The 25,409-nt window shown below is 40.4% G+C and overlaps 1 protein-coding gene across 1 annotated transcript in view; it reads right to left on the bottom strand.

Moving 5' to 3' along the window:
* LOC310649802 (uncharacterized protein C10orf67 homolog, mitochondrial) overlaps window positions 1-25,409 on the bottom strand; it is a 66,369-nt gene that overhangs the window by 23,156 nt on the left and 17,804 nt on the right. Inside the window, exons 6-9 of the mRNA XM_083378596.1 lie at window positions 11,511-11,652; window positions 10,266-10,324; window positions 9,079-9,150; window positions 6,450-6,515 (exon numbers count right to left, since the gene is read on the bottom strand). Of these exons, the coding sequence (XP_083234722.1) occupies window positions 6,450-6,515; window positions 9,079-9,150; window positions 10,266-10,324; window positions 11,511-11,652 (339 nt within the window). The remainder of the gene's footprint in view (window positions 1-6,449; window positions 6,516-9,078; window positions 9,151-10,265; window positions 10,325-11,510; window positions 11,653-25,409) is intronic.

Raw genomic sequence — 25,409 nt, 5'->3', positions numbered from 1 at the left:
TTGTTTTGTTAAAGAGAAAAAACACTTTATTTATTTGTTTAAAGCATTTATCTAGCTGCCCATTTTATATCAAACTCTGGGTGATTCCCCAAAAACATCGTCGATATATCATTAATACTTACATCAGGGGTGTCAAACTCAATTTCATTAAGGGCCGCATCAGCATTGCGGTTGCCCTCAGGGGGCCGGGTGGGTGTGGCCTGGGTGGGCGTGGCTAAAGTGCGTATGGCCTACTGGGTGAGCATGGCCAGCTCTACATCGTTCGCATCAAGGGTGCCTATGGGGACCTGGGCAGGAGTGGGACAGATCTGAGGGACTCTGGCAGGAGGAGGGTCTCTGGGCCAGGGCCAAGGCAGTGGGGGCCGTTCCCTCACTGTTTCCAGGATGGCTTCGCGGGCCACATGGAACCACTTCACGGGCCGGATCTGGCCCCCGGGCCTTGTGTTTGACATGTCTGACTTACATATATCTATTAAAACCATCAGTCTTATAACCTGGCACCAAGTACACTTTCACATTCAGTCCATCAGACTGGCCCTGTCTCAGCATTTGGGAAAAAAATCAGGCCTTTAAGTACTTTTCAGAAGGCTGTGAGGGAAGGATGAGGGAAGGATGTTCCATAGGGAAAGAATGTCATGGAAAAAGTACACTCCCCAGATCGCATAAGGTGGCAATGTTTAAGAAAAGGGACTAGGAGAATGCCCATTCTATTTGACTTTGTAGGATAGATAAGCAGTACCTTAAGGAGAGGCAGTACCTCGCATAACTGACACTGTGCCATATAAGATTTTCAGCACCTTGAATTTCACCTGTAAGGAAACTGGGAACCAGTGCAGCTCACACAACATAGGTGTTACATGGGCAAACCTAGGAGCACCTATCACTATGCACACTGCCACATTCTGGACCAATTGTAGCTTTTTTTTAAGGAAGCCCCATGTATAGTGCATTGCAGTAATCCACATGAAAAGTGACCAAGGTATCAATGATTACAAACAAGGTGTCCCACCCAGGAGGGGTGCAATTGGCATACCAGACAAAACTGTGCAAAGTCCCTCCTAACCACAGCTGCTACCTACTCCTCTAGTTATAAGATGTAGCATCTCTCACTTCATTTCACCAATATATGCTTTGTTTCCTGAAACAGTGGAGACTCAGAAAATCCTGGGTTCAGACTCTTCAGCTTTACATTTGTTAGATAGGGTGAATCTGTTATGTATCCAGGTGAAGAGAACACATACACACTTACATAGCAGTCACCAACAGGGGGCGTTGAACTGTATCTGTTTTGGCGGGAACCCAGTTTCGGTGGGAAACAGAGGTTCAAACCGATTGGCCAGCTGCTCACCTGGCCAGGTATAAAAGGAGGACAGGTAACCCCTATTCCCCAGTACAGTCACATCCACCGAATAAAGATCTGCCATGCTGTACTCATCGTCTCGGCGTCCTTCCTGCTCTCCAGAACTCACTATACAACAGAATCATTATTCACTTCATCTCTGCCCACAGCTCCTTATTCTCTTTGCTTTTTAAAATGCATTTTTCTATGGTAAGACTGGAAACACGCAGTCATTTCCTGGGATTCAAAATGAACTTTGAAGAGCTGACTTCTAAATATATAAATGTGGGACCGTCATACAATGAATTAAAATGAAGTAAATGAACTGGAAGAAAGTATTATTCCTATCTTTAAAATGTATGTCTTTCAAAGAAAAATAATTTTTATATAGAAAGAAATTCATTTATCTGATTCTTTCTAGGTTTGCTTTATTATTAATAATAAGAATTTTTCCAAATTTAAAATATGTCTTTCAGTCCCAGTTCAAGGCATCCCCTTCCATTCTTAAGTCCATAAAGTCCATTCATAATGGCTTTAAACCACATCAGGCTCAAAGCAAAGTGTACCTTCTCTTAGATCAGGGCCTGGAGCTATAACTCTTAGTTGATACTACAAAATGATTCACTAGGAACGCATGTTTAACGGAATAATGACACTGATATATTAGTTACTGAGTTACCCTCTTAAATGTAGCAAACACAAACATCTTGATAACAAATTACTTTTTTTATCTGAAAACAAATCACAGATATTTCAAAACTATTTACCACATTATAATTAACTGATCATATTTCTCTCCTTTCTTTTGGGACTGTTTTCCAGTCTAGATAATCTCAGCATGTGTGACTTTCCCACTACATGTCACACTTTTACAAATATAGGTTTGATTAATAAAGGAAAGCAAATTCCTTTTGCAGCCAATACAGCATCAAAGGAGCAGGTGAGTTATACATGGATTTAGACATTAACTTCTGAGCACTTGCTTGGTGTGTGCCATTATTTGAAGTTTGAGAAAGATATAGGATAACAGTAGCCTTTAGTCAAACACAGTTTTATCAGCTCCATATTAAGAATATCTTTAGGAAGGAATACAAAAACAATCCTTCATTATTTAAAGCACCTGCTGACTCATCCATGTATTGGAACATGCTGGTTAAAGAACCATAACCAACGAGATTTTATAATAAAGCGATCAGTTGTAAATAGTTGGTTTTTAAAAGCTTGCTGAAAGAAATATGGCCATTGCATAATGTTTTGTGACATCTTGATAGAGTTTCAGGTGCTAAGCCATATAATCTGAACTTCTAACTTTACTCATAATTTTTTGAGAAGCAACTGAAAACAAATCTGGAGCAAGGCATGTTTTGAGACAATTAGTTTCCCATTGTCTTCAGTCGTCATGCCCAATCCTCAGCAAACAGCTTCCATGCTCCGCTTTCGGTTTATTATTCTATAGTTATTTTTAACAAATTATAAAGCATGTGGTTCCTTTGATCCTATTGTTTTCCTCATCCGTGTGGGTAGGATTACTTTATTATTTATATCTAATGTACATCTTCCATGTAAGAATATATATTTATATATTAATATTTCTGTATTCTCGTGCAATTATTTCTAAAATATTGGATGTAGCTATTGCCTAAATGGATTTTAATGTCCTTAATCAGACTTGTGAATTGCAAACAAAGGCAGTCTGTTAGCTTCATGTCTTATCAGTGGAAATGTTTGACTGGCCACAGCTGGAAACAGCACTGGGAAAGACAGAACTTTTGGCCTCCTTTGGTAAGATCCTTCATCTGTTTTGTAGCACAGAATATTGTATAAGAATGTCTTCAAGTAATCTATGCAAATCACTCCTATTTTCCATTAAATTTGAGTTTAGTTTAGTTTAGTTTTATTAAATTTTTATACCGCCCTTCTCCCTAGGGACTCAGGGCGGTGAACAGGGCAGATAATAAAAGTACAAAACTACAAAAGTTAAAATAGAATTAAATTAATGCCCAAGATAAAACAGTAAAATATACAAATATTTAAAAACCCAATTAACTCCCCATCAGGCCAGGCCAGCTTGTTCAAACAGGTGGGTCTTTAACCCGCGCCGGAAGGAGCGGAGATCCGGTGCCATCCGGAGCTCCACCGGCAATTCATTCCATAAGGCCGGGGCGCCCACAGAGAAGGCCCTCCCCCTGGGGGCCACCAGCCGGCATTCTCTGACTGGAGGCACCCTGAGGAGGCCCTCTCTGTGGGAACGCACAGGGCGGAGGGGGGTTGACGCCGGCAGCAGGTGGTCCCCGAGGTATTCCGGACCCATGCCATGTAGGGACTTAAAAACCGTCACTAAGACCTTGAACCTCACCCGGAAGACAACTGGTAACCAATGTAGCTCGCGGAGCAAAGGTGTAACATGGGAGTACCGGGAAACTCCCAAGACAACTCTCGCGGCCGCATTCTGTACCAGTTGGAGCTTCCGAGTGGTCTTCAAGGGAAGCCCCATGTAGAGAGCATTACAGTAGTCCAGGCGAGAGGTCACGAGCGCATGAGTGACCGTACACAGGGCATCCCGGTCCAGATAGGGCCGCAACTGGCGCACCAGGCGAACCTGGGCGAAAGCCCCCCTAGTCACAGCTGCTACATGATCTTCCAAAGTAAGTCGTGAATCTAGGAGGACTCCCAAGTTGCGAGCCCTATCCACGGGGGGTAACAGCTCACCCCCCATAGAAAGAGATGGAACAATTTGAATGTCCCGGGATGCCGGAATGTACAGCCACTCAGTCTTGTCCGGGTTGAGTTGAAGTCTGTTCCTCCCCATCCAGACCCGAACCGCCTCCAGGCAACGGGACATCACAGCGAGGGCATCACTGGGGTGGTTTGGGGTAGAAATAAAAAGTTGGGTATCATCAGCATATTGATGATACCCAACTCCAAAACCACGAATGATCTCACCCAGCGGTTTCATGTAGATGTTGAACAGGAGAGGCGAGAGAACCGACCCCTGAGGAACTCCACAAACGAGAGACCTAGGGGCCGATCTCTGCCCCCCTGCCAACACCGACTGCGAACGTCCCAGGAGATAGGAGGAGAACCACCGAAGAACCGTGCCTCCCACTCCCAATCCCCTGAGACGCCGCAGCAGGATACCATGGTCGATGGTATTGAAAGCCGCTGAGAGGTCTAATAGGACTAGGACAGAGGAACATCCCCTATCCCGAGCCCTCCAGAGATCATTCACCAGAGCGACCAATGCCGTCTCCGTGCTGTACCCGGGCCTGAAACCCGATTGGTACGGGTCCAGATAATCCGCTTCATCCAGGACCAGAGGGAGCTGGTGCGCCACCACACTCTCAACAACCTTCGCAAGAAAGCGAAGGTTGGAGACTGGACGAAAGTTGTTCAACACAGCTGGGTCCAAGGCAGGCTTCTTGAGGAGAGGTCTCACCACCGCCTCCTTCAAGACGGTGGGGAAATTACCCTCACTCAAAGAAGCAGATATCACCGCCTGGAACCAGCCTCGTGTCCTCTCCCTAGCTGCATAAACCAGCCAGGAAGGGCACGGGTCCAATAAACATGTGGTGGAGCTCAGCCTCCCCATAATCCTGTCCACTTCATCAGGGGTCACAGAATCAAACTCCTCCCAGATAACATTGACAAGACCGCCCGTGTCCTGATCGTCAGACTCTGCCCAGCTGGAGTCCAAACCGGTCCGAATCCGAGCGATTTTGTCCGACAGATGCTGACCAAACTCCTCGGCACGACCCTGTAAGGGATCCCCCCTCACCTCCTGATTAAGAAGTGAGCGAGTCACCCTAAACAGGGCGGCCGGGCGATTATCTGCGGACGCGATGAGGGTGGAGAAGTAATTACACCTCGCCACCCTCATCGCAGAGAGATAAGACCTAATATAGGTTCTTAACCGCAATCGGTCGGAATCGGATCGGCTGGACCTCCAGCAGCTCTCTAGGCCCCGTTTCCGACGCTTCATCTCCTGGAGCTCCGCGGAGAACCATGGAGCTCGTTGGGATCTGCGCCGGGTCAGGGGCCGCAAGGGTACAACTCGGTCCAGTGCCTCAGTGGCTGCCCTTTCCCAGGCTTCCACTAAGGCATCCGCCGAGTTGTGAGCGACGGAAGCAGGTGGGGATCCCAGTAAGGAACTAAAATGTGTTTAATTCAATGTGTTTAATTCAAAAACAGGAAAATAAAATATTAAATATGGAAAGTGAGGACCCAGATTGTTGGGGGCAATTAAGCTGACTTTGTAATAATGCCGCTTGGGGTGTGTGTGTGAAAGCCCTAATAAGCAGGCATATACATAGAATGAAGGCTACTGCTAAGCTTGTAAGCCGCCCTGAGTCTTCGGAGAAGGGTGGGATATAAATGGATTTTTTTAAAAAAAGTGGTCTTTGATTTACAACCATTTGTTTAATGTATAGATAGTCCTTGATTTACAACCATTTGCTTAATGATTGTTTAAAGTTATAATTTAATTTAATTTAATTTAATAACATTTATATACCGCCCTTCTCCCTGAGGACTCAGGGCGGTTCACAGGGCAGAATAAAATAGTGAATACAAACATTAAAAAAAGATTAAACAAATTGCCCTAGTTAAAACAATATAAATACAACACTAAAAACCCCCAAAAAAGTTAAAAAACAAAAAATAAAATAACCCCAACACTCCCCCTCAGGCTAGGCCGGCTTGTACAAACAGAAATGTCTTAAGATCGCGACGAAATAATGGCCTCAGAAAAAGTATTTACAACTAATGTACTGCTCCCATGGTCAGGTGATCACAATTTGGGAACTTGATGACTGGCTTCTACTTAATAGTGTCCTGCAGTTATTTGGTCATGATTTGTGACTTTTTTTTTACTGATTTCTGGCAAAAAAAACCAACCACCCATTAGCGAAACTGGATTTGCTTAACAACAGCATGACTCAATGACCAAATGATTTGCTTTACAATCACTCTAAAAATTGTTGTAACATTGGGTCCAACTTGACTTACAACTACAATTACTTACAGTGGAAATTCTGATATTGCTTGTAGTGATAAGCTGAGGACTATCTCTACAATAAAATAAAATACATTTATAGTCAACAGGCCAAATTACCTTTGCTACCGGCTGAGCTCCAGTTTCCCCTAATTTTCCAAGAGCATCTTGAGCTTCTTTCAGTTCCTTAAAAATAAATATAAAATAGAATTAAACATCATTGAAATAACAAATGTGGTGCTGAAATCTCTGGCACTAGAAGGAAGATGTTTATTTTACTTGATTTATAAACTAAGTTCCAATACAATCAATAGTGTTCTCACATGAGACTTTTCCTGCACTTACAAAGAATTAAGAACAAAAATATTTTACGATAATATTTAACAATGATGTATTTTTTTAAAAGGGATGTGGTGGCTCAGTGGGTTAAGATGCTGAGCTTGTCGATCAGAAGGTCGGCAGTTTGGTGGGTCGAATCCCGAGTGCCGCGTAAGAGAGTGAGCGCCTGTTACTTGTCCCAGCTTCTGCCAACCTAGCAGTTCGAAAGCACATAAAAAATGCAAGCGCTGACAAGCGCTGGCTCTTCGGCTTTGAAACGGAGATGAGCACCGGCCTCTAGAGTCGGAAACGACTAGCACACATGTGCGGGGGAACCTTTACCTTTACCTTTACCTTATTTTTTAAAAAAACATCTTGTTTTAATAAATCTAGCAAATATTGCTAAATTAGCAACAATAATACAATAAACCCAATATTTATGATTTTAATCAACATTAACTTCCTTAACCACAAAGGATTTTAGTTTATTTATCACTACATTTATCATGATTCTATTGCAATAAGATGTTATTGGTTGAGCTCCTTTAAACTTGCTAGCTGAAAGAATTGCAAACATATCAGATTGAAGAAAATTAAAATGAATATTTAAAATCAATGGTAGATAAAATAATTCCTCTTCCTCTTTCTTATAAAAATAAACCCCAATCTTTCCAAATTTTATGAGATAGTTTTTACTATAATACCGTTCTATGTAGTGATTACTATCCACAAGGCAATATTGGGGAAATAGCTTCATAGTTATTATCTTTTTGTATAGCGTAACACTGCAAATAGCCATATCATTTTGAACAGATATATGATTTTCTAACTTGAATTGAGGTGTAATTTCTAAAAGAAGCTGCTGTGTAAAATGCTCACTGGATATTGTCTATAACTGGAATATGACTATTCTACTGTTACAAAACTGAAATTCCAAGCATCCCTCACTCAGTCATTCATGCTGGAGCTGCTGGGATCACAGTTCAATGATCCCAATGTTCATTGGTTCCCCAACATTGTTTACCATAATGCAATATTAAAAAAACTCTTCATTGTTCTGGAAAGAATAAAGTAAAGGTAAAGGTAAAGGTTCCCCTGCACATGCGTGCTAGTCCTTTCCAACTTTAGGGGCCGGTGCTCATCTCCGTTTCAAAGCCGAAGAGCCAGCGCTTGTCCGAGGACGTCTCCGTGGTCATGTGGCTGGCATGACTAGACGCCAAAGGCGCACGGAACGCTGTTACCTTCCCACCGTAGTGGTCCCTATTTTTACGTGCTTTCGAACTGCTAGGTTGGCAGAAGCTGGGACGAGTAACAGGTGCTCACTCTGTTACGCGGCACTCGGGATTCGACCTGCTAAACTGCCGACCTTCTGATCGACAAGCTCAGCGTCCTAACCCACTGAGCCACCGCATCCCTTTCTGGAAAGAATAGATTATCTTAAAAACAAAATGGCAGCATATTGACCATTTATAAAAATATAAAATAAACAACATTTTTCATTCATTTCTCTGTGCTGCAACAGCTCTGAAGATTCTTGTCCTTTTCTTTTTCTTTACAGATTTATAATGAAACAATATGGTTCTCCCCAGGTTTGATCTTCAGCTCAAGGACCTACATGGTCCTGAGCTTAACAAAATAGAATGAACAAATAAATTGTAATTAGGCTCAGAATGTAACTGCAAAAAGGAAGTGATTATTTAGCAGGTTTGGTTTACTCTTCATAACATTTTCTACTCTGACATTCTTTGGCAAATTTTAAAAAAGTGAATCAAGATGTGTTTGATTTTAATGTATTTTATAATCAATATGATATTTAACCTGCTGTAAACAAAACAAATTGGCATTGACCAATATGAAAACAAGTTACTTAAGAGAAGAGAAAAAATAAAACATAAATTAAAAGCATAATCAGAACCATCAGGACTATTAGTTGTTTTAAGCAACACTGAACTGGATGTAGTGTGCAAATACTGAAAAGATTATAGAGATAGCTTTTATCTATGTAATGGTAAATAGTGAAGGTAATTCCAATAGTAAAAAAAACATTTCTGAGATTACTATGTATTCACATTCATTTTCATATAGCTCAGAAAAAACATAAAAACACAGGAGCCCTGGTGGCACAGTTGTTAGAATGCAATATTGCAGTCTAATTCTGCTGACTGCCAGCAGTTTGATTCTGACTGACTCAAGGTTGACTCAGCCTTCCATCCTTCCAAAGTCAGTAAAATGAGGACCCAGACTGTTGTGGCCAATATGCTGACTCTGTAAACTGCTTAGAGAGGGCTTTAAAGCATTGTGAAGTGGTTTTTAAGTCTAAATGCTATTGCTATTGCTACAAAACACATAAAATAACATCTTTCATGGGCCTTGACATATGAGGAAATCCTCCATAGTATATATACTCTTTTTTTTTTTAATAGAATCTTACCTGAGCTTTTGCTTGCACTCTCTTCTTCTCTTTGTCAAGTTCTGCCTTCAGTAATTCGTGAGCATTTGTTAACTAATTAAAAAAACATTATGGAGCTTTAGATTACAAGAGGAAAGTATTTTTTTAAAATATAATGTCTGAATACTTATGCCAATGTGATATTTCAGTTTTTTTCTTTTTTAATAAATTTACAGACATTTCTAAAAATCTGTTTTCACTTTGTTGTTGTGGGGTAATGAGTGTAGACTAATGAGAAAAAAATGAATTTCAACAATTGTGTACCGTAACACAATTGAGAAAAGTGAAGAGGGGGGTCTGAATACTTTCTGAATGCACTGTAGTTAATGTATATAATGTATACTTAATGTATATATAATCTCATAATACTGTTAAAGTTTATGATCTTGTGGGGCTGCATTACTAGCTGTCCAGATATCACATGTGGCCCATAAGCTGTGGTTTGGACATACCTGGTCTGAAAGAACAAAGAAAAGTCCTTTACATCCTTTTGCCCATTACCAACTTGGAAGTTTTAAAAAGTGTGTGTTTAACTTTATTTACTAACTTCTCTACTCTTGACTACTTAGAAAATTCATCTAATGCAGTGGTCCCCAACCTTTCTGGCTCTGCAGATTGGCAGCTGCTGCAACAGGGGGAGAAGGAAATGGTTTCACATGCATGCCTGCCGTTTGCAGAAATGGAGCTTCCCACATCGTCTACTGCTTGCACGACTTGGTTCTCAGTGGGTCATGGACTGGCACCAGGCCACAGACTGGGAGTTGGGGACCCCTCCTCTAATGTATATACATCATATTTATGATTATTAATAATGAACTATTATTATTGTCAGTGATTCCATTCTGTTTCCAAAAATTCAACCTTATGAAATTGCTATTATATGAAATAGCACCAGACTTGTCAAATCAGAAACATCATATTACTTTCCATTTATATAATTTGGTATTTCATTCTGCTTTTCCAGCTTGCATCGAACCGAGGTGAACTTCAGGATGCATGATTTCCACAGAAATCCTATATTTTGAAAACAGTTTATAAAAGGCAACAAGCTAGGAACAATAGAATGGTAGGGATCATCTTTTAAATATTATTTTAGTGAATTTCTAGATTCCTGCATCTATTGTACAAGTTAATCAATCACTGACATAAATAAATAAAGGATACAGTACCTTTTCCATTGCCTTCATATCTTTTTCCATTTTGTTCTGCAAAAGTTTTATTTCATTCTCTGAAAGAAGCAAGGATAAGGCGGGGATAAAGCACACCATGAAATTACATGGCTATTTGAATAGATTCATATTGTGCACTGCAGGTCAGTCGGGTCCATGGTAGATGGAAGGCAGTGGGCAGACTGATGACCTTCACAACTGCCCTTGACCTTCACAGAATTCCGCCTGCTGTTCAGCTGGCTGGTCAGAGAGAGGGTGATTGAGAAATAAGTTCAAGAGCCAAGTGTATTTGAGCACCCTTTGCTTTTCATTAATACTCACAGCTGATACAAAATGCTTTAGCAGGTGGTTCTAAATTTTGCGAAAGATATGGGCAAATCATAAGAGATGATAAAACTGCAAAAATGTTGACTTCATGCTAATTTATATTCCCATCCAATAGTATCATGTTTCAGTATTTTGTTTTTGCTACATGTACTTTGTTATTATTAGTATGTCTTAACATTATTATTTTATTTATTATTTTAATTCCATTTATATCCCGCCCTTCTCCGAAGACTCAGGGCGGCTTTACAAACTTAGCAGTAGCCTTCATTCTATGTATATGCCTGCTTATTAGGGCTTTCACACCCCTCCCAAGCGGCATTATTACAAAGTCAGCTTAATTGCCCCCAACAATCTGGGTCCTCAGTTTACCTACCTCGGAAGGATGGAAGGCTGAGTCAACCTTGAGCCTGGTGAGATGCGAACCTGCACTAATTGCAGGCAGCTGGTGTTACTTAAGGAGGCATTAGCCCATTGCTCCACCAAGGCTCTTGGTTTTGATATGGGCTTAGTTGCTCCAAAACTTCTTAATTTCTAGAAAGCAGAGATGACATGTTTGCAAATTTCTAATTTTCCACTTTTTGGTGTGCAGGAAGGAGAAGTAATCTATTGTATACACATATATGTGTATACCACATTAATAGGCATTTTTCCTAATTTCTTCATTTATTATTTAGTAGAGGGTTGATAAATACTGTTATCTTCTTTTTACCAGAATAAATATCCAGAAAATAAGCATATAAATAAAAATTAATTGCACTGTCTATCAAAGTTCAAGACCAACTCAAATTAAAGAGCAAAATAAAAAGAAATGAGCAATTGCTGGTTAGATACTATTCTGCCATTTATTTTTCTATATACTCTTTCTGTTTTCCTGCATATGATGTTATCTCTAATGATTGATTTACAGGCAAAATTTACCTAAGTTAGTCTGCTCTTTCGCTCCCTGCTTCATAGTTTCTTGAAGTTGTGTGTTTCTTTCAATCAGGCTAATTATTTGTTCTCTCAACTCTCGCATCTGTTCCCGATGCCACTCCACAGTAACGTACCCTTCAAGTTGAAGCTGAAAGATTAAGAAGCCATCTATTTCTAAAGCAAGAGGCATAAAAGAATAACAAAATGTAAATCTGATGCTGGGATGGGGGGGCGATGGATACACAATGGTTATACAATGCCGCTATCATAAAAATTTCTGAATCCTGTCATGTAAGTTATAATATGAATGGAAGGAAAAGCTAGGAGATGAAATAGAACTTGCCGAAGAAAAGCTTTGGTCCTGCTTATACAAAGACGGAAACATGTGGGGCTGTATTATTGACAGGCATAATACATATCATACTGTTTGTTTGCCCTCATCATTCAGGCCAATTTATTGTAGAAGCTGCATCCCAAAGGCAGCTGGGGCCTATCCAGTCCACCCACCCTTATCTCTCAGTTTAGAAGGGCCGTCTGTAACTAGGCAAGCAAGAGAAACCATGGACAGACAGCTCCAGGGGGCTGCAATGTGCAGGGCTAAGGAGAGGGAGGGGGTGCCTTGTTGTCTTTGTGCCATTTCTCAGTGACAGGGCTGCCACTGCAGTGACGAGTACATCACATGTCAAAATTGAAGAAATTTCCAGGCTGGGAGCCACATGGAGTCCGTCAGGCAGTCTTATAGCAATATAGTTGGCTTTTTGCTTCGTGCTGAAGCCACCCAGAGCCAATTCATATTCTCAGCTTTAGACCAGTTTTGCATGCACATCACACATAGGCTATTCGGTTTGGAGTTGTTGTTGTTTTTTTTAAATGCCGTTGAAGGTTTTGGGTAAATCTCCATGCAAGCAGTGATAACCTTGAAGGAAAGTTTCAGGACAGCATACAACAAAAGACTTTAAAGTTATACTTTTAGTAAAGCAAACTCATTTACATTTTTATTATGCATGGCCTTTGTTAAAATCTGGACACATTCATTATGGAAAAGACTTTGTATGCATCCAAGCTTATTGGGAGAATTACTCTTTCTTCTTTTCTGCTTCAAAGCTATTTAGAACATTTGCATACATTGTTAAATGGCTGTTGAGATTTTACTGCTGCATATTTCTTTTAATGAGATGGAGGGGAAAAAAGGAAGTTGTAACACAACTTTATAATGATCTAAGAACATAACAGTGAATTCTGAGATCTTTTTTTTTAAAAATCGTGACACCTAGCACTAAATAGCTGAATTACTTAAAGATATGGTATTATTAAATTTTTAGGTAATTATTAGGTAATTCTTTTCTAGATCATCCGAAGATAAAAAGAAAGGAAAACTAATAACATGATATTGACAATTTAGAAGTAAACTGAAATGCTATATAGAATATATTCATGGCAAAATACATCTAAGAAACAAATATAGTTTAGACATGTTCAAATATATTATTATATATTTTATTGTATGTTGATTTATTTCTTCCAGTTAGGCATCTGAGAATGATAAAGCTCATGTTTTTGCATAGTATCTTTTAATTCCAAAATGTTTTAATGTGCCTCAAACTCTTCCTTTTTCTGATGAAAAAATTCACAATTTATTGGGCACTGACATCAGTTTCGCTTGTTTGGGTTGGTTTACCAAATATAGGCATTCTCCAAGATCCATACTTATGTTCAGAGTCATATGATCTGGCACACCCTTTTGACACAGTAATAGATAACTTCAGATATCTAGTTTTCTTCCATGTTCACATCATTAAGCAGTGTCTGCAGGATGGCAAATTGGTTTGCTAATTATGTTTGGAATTCTTCTTTATGTCCTGATTCAGCCTGGTTTGACTACTACAGCTTTGCTGATGGTACCATCTGTCATTTTATGTATTGGAGTTTAAGTTGAATCATTGCTCAGATTATAGCATAATGATTGGACCTGCAATCAACACTTTGCATAACATGTACATCTCTGAGGGATGATGAAGCTTAAAATAATAAAACATTTCAAACTTTTGAAGAGGGAATTATAGGAGAGTTTGGGGTACCAAGTTAAAGCCTCTGATGCATCTTTCCAGAGGAAAAAAAAGGACAGCTATATTGTGACAAATTAGGCAACTACCTGACTACAAAAACAATTTTTCAGGAAAATCACACGGTCAGCTTAGTCATAGAATCTTTGGAAGGCCAAAGAGTGCAGATATACTGGGAAAAGTTACTTGGGGGCAAGAAGAGCTTTAGGTAAGAAAAAGAAAGTAACTCTTAGAAAGAAACAATGGTTTTATAGACCATAGTTAAACCCTAATGCAGGGGTCCCCAACCCTCAGTCCGTGGACCCATACCGGTCTGCAGCATGCCAGCAACCTATCCGCACAAACAAGCAAAGCCCCATCCGCGCAATGTAGGCAGCACACAAAACCACGCCCCCTCCAGTCCGTGGAAAAACATCTCTCCAGGTAACCAGTACCTGGTGCCCCAAAGATTGGGGACCTCTGCCCTAATAACGCCATGGGCTTCATTAGGCACATGTTACATCCAATGAAATAACTGGTTTCTCTATCCAATCACATTTGGATATTTAATTTGCATAAATCTCAACAGAAAGATGTCACCCACTTCTCTTTAGGCCTATCTTTGTCTCTGCCAATAAATAAATAATACTAATGCTAATGCTACTACTGCTGCCACTATGACTACTACTATGATTATTACTACTACTGCTACTACTGCTACTATTACTACTACTACTACTAATAATAATAATAAAGTAATAGAAAACAAAGAGGCTAAAGTGCTCTGACACTTTAGAATTTAAACAGACAGGCACTTGCCACATAAGAAGTCAGACTTAACAATTGTTGATAATTGCAGTCATTGGTAAAGACAGAAATTTCAAGTTACATTATATTCCAATTAATGCTGCCTTCTGCAATTGACTGATGCTGAATTTGTCAAAACTAATAGTGCTCAAGTGGTGCTCCAATTGTTTTGGAATTGCATCCAAGGCACCTATGACTATTGGTTCTATCTTTGCTTTCTTTTGTCACAGTCATTCTGTTTCTATTTGCATGTACATATTTTGCTATCTTTTCCAGTTCCTTCTTTTCTATTCTGCTGTCTCCAGGTATTACATCTTAACAACAACAACAACAACAACAACCCACTGCTCAGGCAGGAAACCCTATACCATTTTGGACAAATGGCAGTCCAGTCTCTTCTTAAAAACTTCCAGTGTTGGAGCATTCACTACTTCTAGACGTAGGTTGTTCCACTGGTTAATTGTTCTAGCTGTCAGGAAGTTTCTCCTTAGTTCTAGGTTGCTTCTCTCCTTGACTAGTTTCCATCTGTTGCTTCTTGTCTTGCCTTCAGGCGCTTTGGAGAATAGCTTGACTCCCTCTTCCTTGTGGCAGCCCCTGAGATATTGGAACACTGCTATCATGTCCCCTGCTCATCCTTCTCTTCGTTAAACTAGACATACCCAATTCCCACAATCGTTCCTTATATGTTTTAGCCTCCAGTCTCCTAATCATTTTTGTTGCTCTTCTCTGTACCCTTTCTAGAGTCTCAACATCTTTTTTACATCGTGGTGACCAAAACTGGATGCAGTATTCCAAGTGTGGCCTTACCAAGGCATTGTAAAGTGGTATTAATACTTCATGTGATCTTGATTCTATCCCTCTGTTAATGCAGCCCAGCACTGTGTTGGCTTTTTTGGCAGCTGCAGCACACTGCTGGCTCATATTTAAATGATTGTCCACTAGGACTCCGAGATCCCTCTCACAGTTACTATTGAGCAAGGTACCCCTTATACTATACCTGTACATTTGGTTTTCCTTGCCTAAATGTAGAACCTTACTTTTTTCACCACTGAATTTCATTTTGTTAGATAGCGCTCAGTGTTCAAGTCTGTCCAGATCCTGCTGTATCTTAAGCCTGTCTTCTGGAGTGTTGGCTATTCCTGCCAGCTTGGTGTCGTCTGCAAATTTGATGAGTTCCCTATCTATCCAAATCGTTGATGAAGATGTTGAAGAGCACTGGGCCCAGAACAGAGCCCTCGGGCACTCCACTACACACTTCCCTCCATGTAGATGTGGTTCCATTGAGGACCACAGGCTGAGTACGGCCAGTCAGCCAGCTACAAATCCATCTGGTGGTGATGCTGTCTAACCAACATTTTTCTATCTTATCGAGTAGTAGGTTGTGATCTACTTTATCAAATGCCTTAGTGAAGTCCAAATAAATTATATCCACAGCATTCCTCTGATCCATTAATTTTGTCACTTGGTCAAAGAATGCAGTAAGATTTGTCTGGCATGATCTGCTTTTGACAAACCCATGTTGGCTTTTAGTAATGACTTTGTTTGCCTCTAGGTGTTCGCTGATTCGTTGTTTGATTATCTTTTCCAGAATCTTCACAGGTATCCTTCCATTAAAGTATTGAAGTTTGCAGATAATACAACAGTCATTAGTCTCATTCAAGACTGTGACAAATCTGCATACAGATGGGAGGTTGAATCCTGTGGTGCATCTGGAACAATCTGGAGCTGAATACACTTAAACTGTAGAGATGATAGTGGATTTTAGGAGGAGTCCTCCTATTCTACTATCTCTTACAATGTTAGACAACACAGTATCAACAGTAGAAACCTTTAACTTTCTGGGTTCCATAATCTCCCAGGATTTGAAATCTAACATTAAAACCATCATTAAAAAGGCACAACAAAGAATGTTCTTCCTGTATCGACTAAGAAAGTTCAGACTGCCCAAGGAGCTGCTGATACAATTCTACAGAGGAATTGTTTGAATCTGTTGTTTGTACCTCTATAACTGTCTGATTTGGCACAGCAACTTCAATAGATAATTAGGACTGCAGAAAAAAAAACAATTGCAAACAGTTTGCCTTCCATTGAGGACCTGTATACTGTGCAAGTCAGAAAGAGGGCTGAGAAAATATCTACAGAAACCCCCTCACACCCAGGACATAAGCTGTTTCAATTTCTTTCCCTCAGGACGCTGTTATAAGGCATTGCATGCCAAAACAAGTAAACACAAAGACATTTTATCCCCTCATGCCATCACTCTGCTGAAAACCTAATCACCACAGCACTATCTTATGCCTAAGGATATTTACCCACATAATAGGGCTTTATTACTATTATTCCTCTCATCTTTTTTATTACTTCTCCTATTGGTCAGGTTTGGCGGGTCGAATCCCGAGTGCCGCGTAGCAGAGTGAGCGCCTGTTACTTGTCCCAGCTTCTGCCAACCTAGCAGTTCGAAAGCATGTAAAAATGCAAGTAGAAAAATAGGGACCACTACGGTGGGAAGGTAACAGCGTTCCGTGCGCCTTTGGCGTCTAGTCATGCCGGCCACATGACCACGAAGACGTCCTCGGACAAGCGCTGGCTCTTCGACTTTGAAACGGAGATGAGCACCAACCCCTAGAGTCGGAAACGACTAGCACGCACGTGTGGGGGAACCTTTACCTTTACCTTTTTATTGGTATCTTATGATTACATTACTTGGTTGTTTGTATGTATACTGAGAACTTATGCACCTGACACAAATTCCTTGTATGTTCAATCACACTTGGCCATTAAAGAGTATTCTATTCTAAATTCTATTGTAATAGCTTACATCCTGTGACAATACCTCTAACAACATCCATATCTACCTATCCCAGATCCTTGGGAAGGGCTCAATAGGCAGACAAAAAGGCCAACTGGCTGACTGTGCAATAGACCATAATAACAAGGAATAGAAACAATAATACATAGATTAAAAAGAAAACAAAAACACAAATTAGTGGACTCAATGGACCACTGTGTCTTTTTGTGCCATCAGTTTTCTATGTTTCTGTTTCGAAAAACATAGATGGAAAAGTTGACGGTACAGCAACATGATCGGAGAAATGTTAGAACTGACGGGAACAAAGAAATTGGTTTAGGGCAATCCTCAGTCAAAGCAGTTTAGCAGAAGTTTGTTAGATATGTTAGGAACATTAGAACTTAAGAAGAAACTCAAAAAGAGGAGAAGGGTAGGGGGGGGGGGGAAAAGGTCAGGAAGCAAATTATTAAAAATACAGATCAAATTGAGAATACCCAAAAATAGAAGGGTCAGAATGGCAGTTGGAGGTGAATTCTGAGCCTAAGAAAACAGACAAAATCATAGGGAAAGAAATCAGAAAAAGGAAAAGAATTAGAAGGACCATTCCAGAACGTTACCTGGCACAGAAAGAAAGGAATCAGCAAGACATTTCTAAAAGCACAGCAGAAATGGGAGAACAAGTTGCAACAGAAAATTGCCCTTGGATTTCAAAACCAGATTTCCCTCAGCTAAGAAGAGCCTTATATGTCTGATTAGTTCTTCTAGTTGTTTTGAACATTTGTGTAATTTATTTTGTAAAGGCAATCATTTTTATTCATTGTCCTATTTATATTTGCTATTGTAAAAAGCAGAAAGAGCAAATGAGGCCTCTTTTAATGGAGATCTACAGTAACAGACCCTTCAGTACAAGTAGTCCTTGACTTACCACCACAATTGAACCCAAAATTTATGTTGCTAAGTGAGACAGTTATTAAGTGAATTTTACCCCACTTTACGAGCTTTCTTGTCACAGTTGTTAAATGAATCACTGCAGTTGTTAAGTTAGTAACATGGTTTGTTTTGACTTTGTTTGTCAGAAAGTCATAAAAGGTGATCATAAAAGGAACTGCAACTATTGTAAGTATGAGCCAGTTGCAAAGCCTCTGAATTTTGATCACGCGATGCTAAATGTGAAAAAGGTCATAAGTCAATTTTTTCAGCGCAGTTTTAACTTTGAACAGTCATTAAATGAAATGTTGTAAATCGAGAACTACCTGTAATCCTTATTAGAGATAATCCCCTGATACATCATTATAGTTCCCTACTGAGCTCTTAAATAGAGGCCACCTGTGAAGTAAATACGACATTTTTGTTACCAAGAGAATTATCAAAATAATAAAAAATTCTCAAGGGCAGGATTGGACAACCTGTTGCCCTGACCCAACTCATGTCCATCTATACATTACTAAAATTCTCACTGATAATTTTTCACTGGGTCAAATGGTGAATCACAAAGCAACAATTTTTGAACTAAGGTACTAAGGTGGGCTAATTCACAAAAGGGCCAAATCTGGGACCCCAGCGTCCCGAAGAAGTGAAATTTGGGAAAGCTGTGAGTGCTCAGTGCTATTGGCTTCTGCTGGGCTGCGACTATGGTCATGGGATTTTCGTTTTTAGTGTTCCATGACAGTCTCCCAGGCAGTTTCACAATCCTTGGCTCCCTTTCTCACCTAGTGGCAGTTATTTACCTGCCAGCTGGGAAGGGAAGGGAAGGGTATGGAAGGAAAGGGAAGGGAAGGAGATTTCCAATGTTCTTTGCCAGATTCCCACAAGGAAATTCAATGAGGAAATGAGCAGGAAGTTAAAATCGCTCCTATTTGACTGCTCTTTTTATTTGTTTGTTTCTCTGCTTCAGTAAAGAAATATCTCTGAAATGATGACCCAACAAGGTAAGGTCTAGCTTTGAATAATGATGCCAAAGTGGTGAAATGTCAGTCATGATATCACAGTGCAAGCTCTTTTGTTTTGTACTTCACTTAATTAATATCACTTAATTATGTTTGGGGAACAGCTTGTATTGAGATGGCACAATATTGTTGTTGTTGTTGTTATCTGCGAAGTCGTGTCTGACCCATCGCGACCCTATGGACAACGTTCCTCCAGGCCTTCCTGTCCTCTACCATCTTCTGGAGTCCATTTAAGCTCATGCCTACTGCTTCAGTGACTCCATCCAGCCACCTCATTCTCTGTCATCCCCTTGTTCTCTTGCCCTCAATCTTTCCCAGCATTAGGCTCTTCTCCAGTGAGTCCTTCCTTCTCATTAGGTGGCCAAAGTATTTGAGTTTTAGCTTTAGGATCTGGCCTTCTAAAGAGCAGTCAGGGTTGATCTCCTCTAGGACTGACCAGTTTGATCGCCTTGCAGTCCAAGGGACTCGCAGGAGTCTTCTCCAGCACCATAGTTCAAAGGCCTCAATTCTTTGGCGCTCAGCCTTTTTTATGGTCCAACTTTCACTGCCATACATTGCAACTGGAAAGACCATAGCCTTGACTATACGCACTTTTGTTGACAGGGTGATGTCTCTGCTTTTTAGTGTGTGGTCTAGATTTGCCATGACTTTCCTCCCAAGGAGCAAGCGTCTTTTAATTTCTTGGCTACAGTCCCCATCTGCAGTGATCTTGGAGCCCAGGAAAATAAAATCTGTCACTACCTCCATTTCTTCCCCATCTATTTGCCAGGAATTGAGAGGGCCGGATGCCATGATCTTGGTTTTTTTAATGTTAAGTTTCAACCCAAGTTTTGCACTCTCCTACACCCGCAGCAAGAGGCTCTTTAGTTCCTCTTCACTTTCTGCCATTAGAGTGGTATCATCTGCATATCTTAGGTTGTTGATATTTCTTCCGGCAATCTTAATTCCAACTTTTGATTCATCTAGCCCTGCCTTTCTCATGATGTGCTCTGCATATAAGTTAAATAGGCAGGGCGACAGTATACAGCCTTGCTGGACTCCTTTCCCAATTTTGAACCAATCAGTGGTTCCGTGTCCAGTTCTCACTGTTGCTTCTTGGCCCTCATATAGGTTTCTCAAGAGACAAATAAGATGGTCTGATATGCCCATCTCTTTAAGGACTTGCCACAGTTTGTTATGATCCACACAATCAAAGGCTTTAGCATAGTCAATGAAGCAGAAATAGATGTTTTTCTGGAACTCTCTAGCTTTCTCCATGATCCAGCGTATGTTGGCAATTTGATCTCTAGTTCCTCTGCCTCTTCAAAATCCTGCCTGTACTTCTGGTAGTTCTCGATCCACATACTGCTGGAGTCTAGCTTGTAGGATTTTAAGCATAACTTTACTAGCATGAGAAATGAGTGCAATGGTGCGATAGTTTGAACATTCTTTGGCACTGCCTTTCTTTGGAATTGGAATGTAAACTGATCTTTTCCAATCCTGTGGCCACTGTTGAGTTTTCCAAATTTGCTGGCAAATTTGAGTGTAGCACTTTTACTGTATCATCTTTTAAGATTTTGAATAGCTCAGCTGGAATATTGTCACCTCCACTAGCTTTGTTGTTGCTCAGCTTTTCTAAGGCCCACTTCACTTCACATTCCAAGATGTCTGGCTCAAGGTCAGTGACCACCTTATTGTGATTATCAGGGACGTGAAGCTCATTCTTGTATAGTTCTTCTGTGTAATTTTGCCACCTCTTCTTAATCTCTTCTGCCTCTGTTAGGTCCCTGCCATTTTGGTCCTTTATCATGCCCATTTTTGCATTAAACGTTCACTTCATCTCTCCAATTTTCTTGAAAAGATCTCTGGTCCTCCCTATTCTATTGTTTTCTTCTATTTCTTTACACTGTTCATTTAAGAAGGCATTCTTATCTCTTCTAGCTATTCTCTGGAATTCTGCATTCAATTGGGCGTATCTTTCTTTTTCTCCCTTGCCTTTCGCTTCCCTCCTTTCCTCAGCTATTTGCAAAGCTTCCTCAGACAGCCATTTTGCTTTCTTGCATTTCTTTTTCTTTGGGATGGTTTTGGTTGCTACCTGTTGTACAATGTTGCGAACCTCTGTCCATAGTTCTTCAGGCACTCTGTCTATCAGATCTAATTCCTTAAATCTATTTGCCACCTCTACTGTATATTCAACAGGGATATGATTTAATTCATACCTGAGTGGCCTAGTGCTTTTCCCTACTCTCTTCAGTTTAAGCCTAAATTTTGCAATGTGAAGCTCATGGTCTGAGCCACAGTCAGCTCCTGGTTTGTTTTTACTGACTGTATAGAGGTTCTCCATCTTTGGCTGCAGAGCATATAGTCAATCTGATTTCTGTGTTGACCGTCTGGTGATGTCCATGTGTAGAGCCGTCTCTTGGGTTGTTGGAAAAGAGTGTTTGCTATGATCATCGTATTCTCTTGACAAAACTATCAGCCTGTGCCCTGCTTCATTTTGCACTCCAAGGCCAAACTTGCCTGTTATTCCAGTTATCTTCTGGCTTCTTACTTTAGCATTCCAATCCCCCATGATAGTAAAGACATCATTTTTTGGTGTTAGTTCTATAAGGTGCTGTAGGGCTTCATAGAACTGGTCAATTTCATCCTCTTCAGCACTGGTGGTTGGGGCATAGACTTGGACTACTGTGATATTGAATGGTTTGCCTTGGATTTGAACTGAGATCATTCTGTCATTTTGGGGATTGTATCCCAGTATTGCTTTTCCTACTCTTTTATTGACTATGAAGGCTACTCCATTTCTTCTGAGGGATTCTTGCCCGCAGTAGTATACCTGATGGTCATCTGAATTAAATTCACCCATTCCTGTCCATTTTAGTTCGCTGATACCTAAGATGTCGATGTTCAGTCTTGTCATCTCTTGTTTGACCCCGTCCAGCTTTCCTTGATTCACTGATCTTACATTCCAGGTTCCTATGGAGAAAAATCTTTACAGCATCGGACTTTCCTTTCACCACCAGACACATCCACAGCTGAGCATCCTTTTGGCTTTGGCCCAGTCGCTTCATTCTTTCTGGCGCTACTAGTACTAGCCCTCTGCTCTTCCCCAGTAGCATATTGGACGCCTTCCGACCTGAGGGGCTCATCTTCCAGCATCATATCCTTTTGCCTTTTGGTACTGTCCATGGGGTTTTCATGGCAAAGATAATGGAGTGGTTTGCCATTTCCTTCTCCAGTAGATCACGTTTTGTCAGAACTCTCTGCTATGAACTTTCCTTCTTGGGTGGCCCTGCACGGCATAGCTCATAGCTTCATTGAATTACGCAAGCCCCTTCGCCACGACAAGGCAGTAATCCATGAAGGGGTGGCACAATATACTTTGCTTCATTTGCTTTCCTTGCCTCTCAGCAGATGCTTATAATCCCATTTGCAGCCTCCAGCACACCCAAAGTTGGTTCAGGCAAATTTAGTAGCAAAATAGCTTTTCTGCTCAACATTAAAAAAAAAGATGGAGAAAAAACCCCAAATGAATCTAAATAATCTCCAATAAAAATCTGCCTCTAGATGTTCATAAACATCAAACAATATAAAGAAGTGATTAGTCTGCATTTCCTGTTATGTTCTCCCACCATGTGTGATTACAAAGCAAACCCCCAGTTTTAAATCAACAGTATCATGACTTAATACAGGGGTCCCCAACCCCCAGGCTGTGGCTCAATACTAGGCTGTGGCTTATTTTGAACTGGGGCGCATGAGAGGTGGGCTGTTTTGCACATGTGTGAGAGGTGGACGAGCAGGACATGCATGTGCACCAGCCCACTGCTTACATGAGTGGAGCTATGCATGTGTGTGGTGCCGACCTGCTACTCATGCAGCCTGGTTCCCCTCTACCCCCTGCTGGGCTGTCAAGCTGCAAGGGTTGGAGACTGCTGCCTTAATAGGCTTAATTACCTTAATTACCTGAGACACCAGGAACCACCTTTAGTTTTTTAAAAAATACATAGACTTCTTGCATCATAATAATAACAACAGTAAACAAGCAAGAGTGAATTTTCAAGTGAATTGAAGTAAATTACTTTAAAATTCAAGCAAGCCTATTTGAATACAGACATTTAATCCAATTAAGCTGCATTGAAGCTTTCTATCTTAATCCATGTATAGGCTGTGATTTGTTTTGCATGACTGAGGTTTAACACTAGCTCCACCACCCGTTATACATAAGAATTGCTAAGAAAACAAATTGTGTCTTATGATAAATATATTTCCCAAATCCAAATCTGGGAGTTTATGGCACTAGCAGGCAGGTCCAGGAAAGGGCTCCAGTTTAGCAAAGGCAAGTAGCAAATCAGTTAAAAGTGCTATCACCTTTTCCAGTTACTAAAGCATAGATTTTGTTTTGCAATTTACTATTACAAAAGGGTTGGCTTGGTGTATCTCACTCTCTGTGTTTTTACAGCATGAGCAGTAGAGCCCTCTATGCAATTTTATTAATTATTAAAACTATTTAATAATGTAATAATAATTGTATAATATGATTATAATTTTATTATTTCATAATCTATTTAATATATGCCCTTGCTTTCCAAAATGAAGGATCAATAATGCCTATTAATAATAAGCAAAAACTATTAATATTCTTAATTTAAACAATGAAAATATTTTAACCTTCAATTAATCAAAACAGAGAAAGTCAACATTTACCTAATAGCTTTATTACAAAAACCTCAGGGCTATAACCTACTTCAACTTGCCAGAGACTTCTAGAACTTCTAAACAAGCACCAGTAAAGCTTTCCTCGTATTTTCTGTGCTGATCATGGAACCAAAAGAAATTTAAAACTTTGGAAGTCCCACAAAAGAAAATGTAATATTTTAATTTTAACATTTTGAGACAAAATCAAAAGATTAATGAGTTCAGTAGTCCTCGACTTAAGACAATTGAACCCCAAATTTCTGTTGCTAAGCAAAATATTTGTTAAGTGAATTTTGCCCCCTTTTATGACCTTTCTTGCGACAGTTGTTAAGTGAATCACTGCAGTTGTTAAGTTAGTAACACAATTGTTAAGTGAATCTGGCTTCCCTATTGTCTTTGCTTGTCAAAAGGACGTAAAAGGTGACCACATGACTCTGGGGCATTGTAACCATCATAAAAATGAGCCATTTGCCAAGCATCTGAATTTTATTCATGTGCTGCTGGTATGCTGCAATGTTTAAAAGTGAGAAAAATGATCATGAAGTCACTTTTTTCAATGCCATTGTAACTTTGAATGGTCATTAATGAACTGTTGTAAGTTAAGGACTACCTGTATTGATGCCTTCAGAATCAGATCCAATCAAACTCTAATTGTTGTTTTATATCACCACAACTCCTTCCTTTAGGAACTCAGTGTAAATTTACATGGTAAGTTTTCTTCATTTTATTCCAATAACAATCCTGTGAAGTATATTAGGCTGAAGGGAAATGGCTGGCTCAGTCATTGAATCAAAGTCCGTATGCCTGAGTGTGAACCTAAATATTGATCTATCCCCCACTTCCTATTGGCTAGCTCCCACTAGGTAAAGGTAAAGGTTCCCCCGCACATGCGTACTAGTCATTTCCGACTCTAGGGGCTGGTGCTCATCTCCGTTTCAAAACCGAAGAGCCAGCGCTTGTCCGAGGATGTCTCCGTGGTCATGTGGCCGGCATAACTAGACGCCAAAGGGGCACGGAACGCTGTTACCTTCCCACTGTAGTGGTCCCTATTTTTCTACTTGCATTTTTACGTGCTTTCAAACTGCTAGGTTGGCAGAAGCTGGGACGAGTAACAGGTACTCATTCTGTTACGCGGCACTTGGGATTTGACCCGCCAAACTGCCGACCATCTGATCGACAAGCTCAGCATCCTAACCCACTGAGCCACTGCATCCCTACCTCCCACTAGTGGCTCTAAAATAAAATATAGATTTATGTTGTGTCTAGAATAGAATAGAATACAATAGAATAGAAGGGACCTTAGAGGTCTTCTGGTCCAGCCCCCTGCTCAAGCAGGAGGACCTATACTATCTCAGACAAGTGACTGTCTAGCCTCTTCTTAAAAATCTCCAGTGATGGAGCGCCCATGATTTCTGGAGGCAAGCTGTTCCACTGGTTAATTGTACTCACTGTCAGGAAGTTTCTCCTTAATTCCAAGTTGCTTCTCTCTTTGATCAGTTTCCAACTATTGCTTCTTGTCCTGCCCTTTGGTGCTTTGGAAAATAATGTGACCCCTTCTTCTTTGTGGCAGCCCCTCAGATACTTGGACACTGCCATCATGTCTCCCCTATTTCTTCTGTTCTTTAGACTAACCAGACACAAGTCCTGCAGC

Source organism: Vipera ursinii (genome assembly GCF_947247035.1).
Source record: "Vipera ursinii genome assembly, chromosome: Z".
Taxonomy (NCBI): Eukaryota; Metazoa; Chordata; class Lepidosauria; order Squamata; family Viperidae; genus Vipera; species Vipera ursinii.
This window is presented reverse-complemented; position numbering and strand designations above follow the sequence as displayed.